This window comes from Dipodomys spectabilis, unplaced genomic scaffold (assembly GCF_019054845.1).
Source record: "Dipodomys spectabilis isolate Male_0828 unplaced genomic scaffold, ASM1905484v1 ptg000528l, whole genome shotgun sequence".
Taxonomy (NCBI): Eukaryota; Metazoa; Chordata; class Mammalia; order Rodentia; family Heteromyidae; genus Dipodomys; species Dipodomys spectabilis.
This window is the reverse complement of record NW_024871205.1, coordinates 753,532-762,269: the sequence shown is the minus strand read 5'-3', so window position 1 is coordinate 762,269 and position 8,738 is coordinate 753,532. Positions and strand designations below refer to the sequence as shown.

At 61.3% G+C, this 8,738-nt stretch overlaps 1 protein-coding gene across 1 annotated transcript; it reads right to left on the bottom strand.

Annotated features, from left to right (window-relative positions):
• Positions 1–96: 96 nt before the first annotated feature.
• Positions 97–6,858, bottom strand: Fbll1 (fibrillarin like 1). Its single transcript, XM_042670214.1, has 2 exons — positions 6,060–6,858; positions 97–128 (listed from the first exon to the last, which is right to left on the bottom strand). The coding sequence occupies exons 1-2, from the start codon at positions 6,856–6,858 to the stop codon at positions 97–99; spliced, it is 831 nt and encodes a 276-aa protein (XP_042526148.1).
• Positions 6,859–8,738: the final 1,880 nt, after the last annotated feature.

Genomic DNA, 8,738 nt, shown 5'->3' with positions numbered 1-8,738 from the left:
CGAGTGAGAGCGGTGTGGCTTCAGGCCCGTGGCGGAGGCCCTGTGTGTGTGTGTTAGGTGTGGCTGCAGGCCCGTGGCGGAGGCCCTGTGTGTGTGTTAGGTGTGGCTGCAGGCCCGTGGCGGAGGCCCTGTGTGTGTGTTAGGTATGGCACACAGGCACTCAGTCTCTTAAGGCTGAATATCCAAGTACCAGCTTGATCTCTGTGCTTAGGTTAATAGTTGTAAGCTAAAATTCATGGAGAGGGAACAGTGGTGTCTCCCATCTGTAATCTGGGAGTGCTGCATAGAATGAGCGGAGGGCAAGGCCGCCAGGATTCTGAGTGGTAAGTTCCCCATAAGAACAAGTGCAGCCAAGGCTGGGAAGGTGGCTCAGTGGTCGAGTGCTCACCTACCATGCATGAAGCCGCCTTGGGGTCCATTCCTCAGCACCACATACACAGAAAAGGCCAGCAATGGTGCTGTGGCTCAAGGGGAGCATGCTAGCCTTGAGCAAAGAAGCGTAAGGACTGCCCAGGCCCTGAGTTCAAGACCCTAGACTGGCAATACATTAAAAAAAATAAGAGTGCACTCACAGATTGCTCCCAGGACCGCGTCGCTGAGCATGGTGTACCCCAAAGGCCTGTGTTCTTCAATGTGATCGGTGAAGTGTCAGTGTGGTTGTACACTTTCTAGCAAACACATTGAGAAAGTAGGAAACTGCGTGCAAGTTGTTGTAGTTGAGTATTTTTATTTAGTCTCACAGATCCAAAGTACAAGAAGACATATTTGGGAGAAAGGCTGCATGAAGCCCTGGGTTCAATTCTTCAGTACCACATACACAGAAAAAGCCCGAAGTGGTGCTGTGACTCAAATGGTAGAGCGCTTGCCTTGAGCACAGAGAGGCTCAAGGACAGTGTCCAGGCCCTGAGTTCAAGCCCCAGGACTGGCAAAAACAAAATTAAAAAGCCCTTACATTTTCTGCTGAGGCTAGAAATACTGGTTAAGACAAAACAGTGAATGCTTTTCCTGTGTTTCAGAGCCCATTAAATTGACAGCGGGCTGACAAGTGACCATCACAGCGCCGGTCATTTCCACTTCCAAGAAGCAGTCCCTGCGGCCCCCTCCCCTGTCCTGTGTTGGAATTCCATGCCACGTCTCGCTGGACACTGGACGGGCGTTCCCATGGGAGATGCCGGGGGGGGGGGGGGCGCGACTTGCGACTTTGTTCCCCCCAGATATCCCCAGGTGTTTGCTGTGGTGCTCTGGAGTGAAGTTGCGGGGTTGCATCCTAAGTGCATTGTCCTGCCTTGCCTGCTTCCACACTGGCGTGTGTTACCAGGTGCTGGGTTTCCCCGGACCGGGAGGACACTACGGTTCTTTGATGGCCCGTGGACACACCTGACAGTCCGTGCAGGTGTCCGCCATCTGTGAACATCGCCGTTAGCTAGATGACGCGGGCACTATCATAGCAGTTTCCACTGTATGTCACGGGAGTGTCCCACGTTGGAATGTGACAGTGTATGAGACTTTCTAGTGGCCCCTTGTTCCTTATGGGCGCGGACGGGGTGAGCGTGAGCCCCTTCCAGAATTAACATATTGCTTTTGTCCAACTTGCGGCTACGTTCGTAAAGCAGGAGTGTAGTTACCTGCAGTAAGTTGAGATGGAATGGTAGCCACCTCCCGGGCTGGTGGGTGGCCTGGGTGGCATCCCTGCCTTGCTCCTGTGTCCCCGAGGTGAGCTGGCCCTGTGGGGGTGGGGGGGAGGGGTGGGGGTTGAAGGACTAGCTCGGAGGAGCAGCTCTGTTCTGTAGTTCATCTTTCTGCTGCAGACACCACCAATTTTATGTTTGGGAAGGTAGCTATGCGATGTTACTTTTCAGCACAGAGATTAGAAATGCAAGAGTGTTCTGGTGATACTGAGGTTTGAACTCAAGACCTGCTTGATGGAGCTGGTACTGTACCACTACTTCCATAATGCCTCCAGCCCTGCTTTTTGCCTAAGATGGAAACTTTCTGCCTGGACAGACCTCAAACATTGGTCTTCTGGATCTTCACTTCCTAAGGAGGTAGATTAGATTGCAGGTACGAACTACCAGTACCCAGCAGAAATCAAGGTTTGGAATTGCATAAATATATTCAACTCTAGCATGTTTTTCTTTTTTCTAAGTATCTTTCATACATTTTAATACTTAAGATTTGAATAAGCTGGGCACTGGTGGCTCACGCCTGTCATCCTAGCTACTCAGAAGGCTGAGATCTGAGGATCATGGTTCAAAGCCAGCCTGGGCAGGAAAGTCCATGAGACTCTTCTCTAATAAACCACTAGAAAACCAGAAGTGGTGCTGTGGCTTAAGTGGTAGAGCACTCGTCTTGAGCTGAAGAGCTCAGGGACAGCACCCAGGCCCAGAGTTCAAGACCCACGACTGATCAAAAAAAATAGCTCTCAAAGCAAAGTGTTTTCATTTTTTTTTTTTTTTTGGTCCGGTTGTGGGGCCTGAGCTCTGGGCCTGAGCGCTGTCCCTCAGCTCTTCAGCTCAAGGCTAGCGCCCTACCACTTGAGCCATAGCGCCACTTCTGGCTTTTGTCTTTTTGCTTATGTGGTGCTGAGGAATCGAACCCAGGGCCTCATGCATGCAAGGCAAGCACTCTACCACTGAGCCACCTTCCCAGCCCAGTGTTTTCATTTTTATGCAGCTACATAGATAAATACTATAAAATAGCTTGACATCATTTAGGTTGATTTTGTGGTATGGCTGCCATCTGGGTATCATACCAGCTCAGTCAGCAGTTAACACAGCCAACTATTTTGAAATTTGCCTTCCTTTCCCTCCCTCCTTCCCTCTCTTTCTTTCTTGTGGTGGTCATGGGGCTTGAGCACGGGGTTGGTGGCATAGGGCAGCTCTCTTTCTGATGCCTTCCTCTCTGTGAGCGTCTTTGGCTCTGAACTCTTCCAGACTTGAACCTTGCTTGAAAGATGGTGTGTGCGACAGGCTACGTTGTAGCCTGTACCACCTATGAAACTGTCCTTGTGCACGCTCTTTTCCACATGTGGAGTCTGCTGCGGTTCCTTCTGGAAGCTCTGTAGGCGTGGCTGAGCTGCCGGGGCGGGGCGGGGGCTGCTGAAATGGCAAATCAGCCACGCAGCCAACCCCAGTGTTTCCTTTACTGACTTGGATTCTGTGCATACGCTAAATGAATGTCAAACGCAGGCTCTTCATCTTCTGATTATCCGTCACCCCTTGGGCGGCGGTCTGCTTGCAGCTTCTTCCCTTGCTGCGTGAGCGCCGGGGCTGTGGCCAGGTGAGTGTCCTCTGTGTCCCCATGGTGGGGACGAGGTCTGTGAGATGACCTCATGATCCCACTTCAGAAGCGGCGCTGCACAGCCCAGCAGCCCAGCTGGCCGCACCCGTGAGGCGGGCCGAGGGGCTGTGCTGGTGAGCAGTGCTGGCAGCGGATCCCAACATTCTAGCCGGGTGCCGTGGCTCACGCCGGTCCTCCAGCTACTCGGGAGGCTGAGATCTGAGGACTGCAGTTCAAAGCCAGCCCGGGTAGGAAAGTCCGTGAGACTCCGAGGATCTAAGCTCATCCAGCGAATCAGCTGCGGCTCTGTCACTCCAGGCTAGAATGTTCTGGAAGAGATCAAACAAGTTCTCAGGCAAGCTGTGGTGGCCGGCCACAGCTTAGGTGGCTGCAGGCGGAGTGGCAGGGTCCGGAAGGCAGGAGTGCTGGTGTTGGGGGCCAGCGTGGGCTATGTCGTGAAAAAAGAACAGAACACTGCTCAGAGCGCGGAGAGGACGGGCCAAGGACAGGCTTGGGGCAGGCCGCGGGCAGGAGGACCCGGGGGACCCCAGGACGTCGCCAGCCCTGGCGTTTGAGCTCAGGACGCCAAGGTGTACAGAGTCGAGTTCATTGGGTGGCTCTGAGCTCCCCGGTCGTGGTGTGGCGAGGCCCCGCTCGCCTGTGAACCCAAGGACAGCCCTCATTAGAGTAGACATGCCGGGCTTGCTCGGGGCCTCCGGCTCCCAGCACTACCTCCGGCCGGTTTTCTTCTTTTAGATTCTGCTCAGGTGGCCTCGTCCTGCTCATAGCACACAGGCTGGAGCACACTTGGCTTGTGTTTGAGTTGCTCTCACCAGCTTTTCTGGTCTGGCTAGCTGTCACCTACAACCTTTACCTCTGCCTCCCGAGCCACTGGGATTACAGGTGTGTGCCACCACAGCCAGCCACGTATTCGAAGGATTGTCAGTTCTGGGCCGCAACCCTTGCAGCAAGGGGTGGGGTGTTGCATGGTGCTGGGGCGGGCGGGAGGGGGGGAGGAAGGGGAGATTTCCACACTGGACTAACACATCTGCGTATCAGAAGGCAGATGTGAACAGGGGAGTGTGACCTAAAGGGCGTGAGACTGGTTTCTGGACTCCCAAGTTCCCTCCAACTGGTGCTGGGGGCAGCTTGGTGTTTTGGGGTAACGTCTTCCTCCTGTGTTCTTTGAGGTGTCCCACAGAAAGGGCCTGACACCTCCTTTGCTTCTGCACCCGCGAGGGCACTGCTCAACCCCAGACAGCCAGAAATCGATGCTCGAAGTCCCTGTGTCCAGAGAGCAGGTACAAACGCGGGAGCCGGGTGGCCATGGCGCGGAGATTCAAGGGGTCCAGGTGGCTGGTCTGCGGTGTGGACCCTCGAGGCACGGCAGGCAGGGTGGGGCTGAAGGGGGGCCGACGGGGCCCATTGTAGCTGTGCACGAAGACGTCACTCGTGAAGCAGCCGAGTGCCTGAGGCGAACAGAACGGCTGCGGCCAACGCAGGCCTGGAGCCCCACGGTGGAAAGGGCCCGCGTGAGCAGTCTGCAGGAAAGCCACTGGTGCCGGTGTTCAGGGGACCCCCCCCCCCCCGCGTGAGCCCTGAGGAGGCCGGTGGAGCGCACACCGAGGGGAGGGAGGGAGGGCGCTCCCACACAGCGCTGCAGAGTGGAGGGGGCGGGCAGGGGGCTCGCAGGTGCTGCACCTGCAGGGAGACCCCCCCCACTCCCCCAACCAGGAAGCTTCCGACGCCTCCACTTTGCACCCAGCTCTGTGTGGTCGCCTGGGGTCGGTGTCCAAGACCCTTCACCATTGTGACCCCAAGCTCATCGGCTGGGGTGTCCCCCCAAGAGACCTGCAGAGGACAGGGGTGTCCGTGATGGCCCTTCCATGATGCCCGGGGCCCTGTGCACACCGCGGTGGCTTCCGGTTGGGCCAAGCACCACATTCCCAATCGGGAAGAGAGTTGGGGGGCTCTGTGGATCTGGAGGGGACTGCGGCAAGGGGCACCCCAGGGCCCCTGTTCTCCAGAGGGCTGGCCTGGAGCTGACCCCCTTCCCTCCCTCCCTCCCTCCGCAGCCCAGCCAGGCCTCTGCTGACACCGCGCCCTCTTCCTTCCTTCAAGGCTGACAGCCTTGTGCAAATGGGGACAGGCCCTGCCGGCTGGCCGGGGCCCTGACCCCGAGAGCCAGCACTGCCCCGGGGAAGCGGGGCCAGATCCTCACAGAGGCCGAGCCCACGCTCTGCCCTCCTGGGTGCGCCCCCACCCTGGAGTCCGGCCCCCAGGCCGCACCAGCCTCTAAGGCCACAGCCTTGGGGGGGGGGTCTGTCCCCACTGGAAGTCACACTCCTGCCACCGCCCTGTCACCTGGGGGCCGCTCCCTCTGCCCCCAAAACTCTTGCTATGGGGGAACCTCACTGGGATACAGGCAGAACAGCGAAGCCTGGAGCCCAGTGTGTGTGTGTCAGTGGTGTGTGTCAGTGGTGTGTGCGTGGCAGTGTCCTGTGCGTGTGTGTGTGTGTGTGTGATCCCGGGTGCAGCAGTGTCCCGGCCCCTCAGCAGCCCCGTTGCTGGCCTCCTCCGGTGGAGGCCCCGCCTGCCCCCCCCCCCCCCCCCCCGGCCCCGCCGGCCCGGCCTTCCCGCCCCCCCCCCCCCAGCACGAACCGGGCGGGGGCGCGGCGCCCGCCCCGCACACAAAACCAGGCGGCCTCTGCTAGAAGGTTCCTCTTTAATGAGAGCCGGGCGGGCGCAGCGCGCGGGGGAGCCGCCCGCCCGCTAGGCGCGGTAGACGCCCAGCACCACCGCGTGGTGGCGCTCGTAGGGCTCCAGCGTGAGCTGCTCCTGCGGCCGCAGGTCCTCGCGCCGCAGCTGGCGGAGCTCGGCGGCCAGGGCGGCGGCGGCGCCGGCGGCGGCCGAGGCCCGGATGGACACCAGGAAGTGCCCGCCGCGCCGCAGGAAGGCGTGCGCGTTGAGCGCGGCGATGCGCGCGGGGTCGGGCTGCGCCACGTCGGCCACCAGCACGTCCACCATGCCCACCAGCATGCGGTAGCGCAGCGGGTGCCGCGCGTCCTCCAGCACCGGCACGATGTTGGGGCGGCGGCGCGCCACGCCCACCAGCTCGCGGCCGGCGCGCGGCGACGGCTCCACGGCGTACACCAGGCCCTGCGGCCCGACGATGTCCGACACGTGCGACACCGTGGCGCCCGACGCGGCGCCCAGGTAGAGCACGCGCGCGCGCGGCCGGATGTGCAGGCGCTCGGCGCCGCCCAGGATGGCGGCCGCCAGCTTGGAGCGGAACGGGTCCCACGTGCGGTACTCGCGCCGCGCGCCGCCCTCGCCCACCGTCACGCGCCGCTCGCCGTACACCGACTGCCCCGGCACCAGGTTGCGCGTGGCCAGCGCGTCCTCCGCCCCGCGGTACACGAACACGCCCTCGTGCCGGTGCGGCTCCACCGACGCGGCCGCCACGGCCCGGCGCCGCCGGCCCCGCGCGCGCCCCGCGCCGCGGCCCCGCGCGCCCCGGCCCCGCGCGCGCCCCCCGCCGCCGCCGCCGCCGCCGCGCGCGCCCGCCGCCGGCTTCATGCGGCCCGGGCGCCCGCGGGGGGGACCCGGGCGCGGCCGGGGGTCGTTGGTGGATCCGGGGGGGGGCTCCGGGGGTCCCGGCGCGTCCGCGTCGCCCCGGGGGTCGCCGCTGGGTCCCGCCGGCCGGGGGGGGGCGTCCGCTCGTCTGCGTTACCGGGGTCCCCGGGGTGCGGGCGCGGCCGATCGCGGCCGCGGCCGGTGGGTGCGGGAGGCGGAGGCCGGGAGGGAGGCGAGGGCGGCGGGGTCCGGCCGCGCCGAGACGCAGGGCCGGCGTGATTGCGTCAGCACGCGGCCCGCCGCGGACGCCCTTCGACCCCCGCCGCCGCCGCCGCCGCCAGCTGCGTCGGGAGCGCGTGCGGGGTGTGCGGGACCGGGGCGCGCGGGGGGCCGGGGCGCAGGGGGAGGCCGGGGCGCGGGGGGCCGAGGGGCGCAGGGGGAGGCCGGGGCGCGGGGGCCGCTGCCTGGAACTACCCAGAGCTGGGGACCGGGGACAGCGCCGGGCAGCACCAGGGACAGCGCCGGGCAGCGCGGGGACAGACCGGGCACAGCCCTCCCGCGTGGGGCCCCGTGGCGGAGCTCGGAGGGGAGCTGGGCAGCCCCGATCCGTGCGCCCGCCCTGGGCCTCCCAGCCTCTGGGGCGCGCGGGTCACTGGGGACGAGGGAAGCCGGCGAGGGCCGAGGCGGCTCGGACCTCACCCCCTGGCCAGTGCGCCGGTCCTCGTGGCCAGGCCTGGCTCAGCAGATCGTCCCGTGCCGCGGGCCGTGCAGAGATCTGCCCTGGAGATGGCTGCTCCGGCCCGGCCCCTTTGGCCTGTGGGTCAGGGTCTCTTGCGAACAGGTCCCTTGCCGGCAGCCCCAGCTCCCCTCCCTCCCCCCCCTCTCTCCCTCCCTCATTTCCTTCTTTTGGTGCCGGTCCTAGGGCTTGAACTCAGGGCCTGGGTGCTGTCCCTGAGCTGCTTTCGCAGGCGCTCCTGGAGCCCCAGCTCTCCTTCCTGCTTTGGTAGTTTAGTGGAGATGAGCGTCACAGACGTGTTCTTCCCTTTGGTTTGAAGTGTGTAGCCAGTGTTTTGTTATTGTAGCAGATTATGTGGAACTGCACTGGTTTCACCACGTTAGATGAAGAACTACACTTGCACTTCACCCAGGGCAGCAGTTGAACCTGTCTCATCAACTTCTATATTTCCTTGATAACTTCCGAGGTTAGATTTGATTTCATTTTTTCATTGAGATTAAGTGCTTTTCCAGTATTGTGGGATAGTGATACTTAAAAGTCACAAAACACGTTTCACCCGTCACAAGGCAAATGGTCGTTGCCGTGGTCTATAAAGTCCGTGAATTCTGAGTTTTGACAATACAGTCGTTCCTTCCACGTGGGTGGCACGTACATTTCTTCCCTTTGCTTAGTGTGAGCTGTTCCCTCTTTCCCTCTCCTTCCCTCCCTCCCACCGCAGCCCTTGAGTTGCTTACTTCGTGTTCATCCATGCCCAGTGCAGCAGAAGGGCCCTCTGTTGGATGTTTCCCCGTTTCCCTCTGATTTCGCTGTATTCTTTCTGAATACTCACGCTTGGCCCCAGCAGCATGGCCTGGGATCTCGCCCAGCTGAGAGAGTCCCGCCGTGCCCAGCTTTTTATTAATTGAGATAGGGGGTCTCATGAATTTTTGGCGTGGATCACCTTGAACTCAATCTCTTTAACACTAGCGTGTCTCCATTACATCCGGGCCCCGACTCTCCTTTCTTGGTAGTGTGTATTCCTTTGCTTGATCCCTAAAAGATTTTAGATTTCTTTTTGTCAGTCATGGGGCTTGAACTCAGGGCCTGGGTCCTGTCCCTGAGTTTTTGTTTTGTGCTCAAAGCTAGGCCTCTACCACTGAGCCATAAC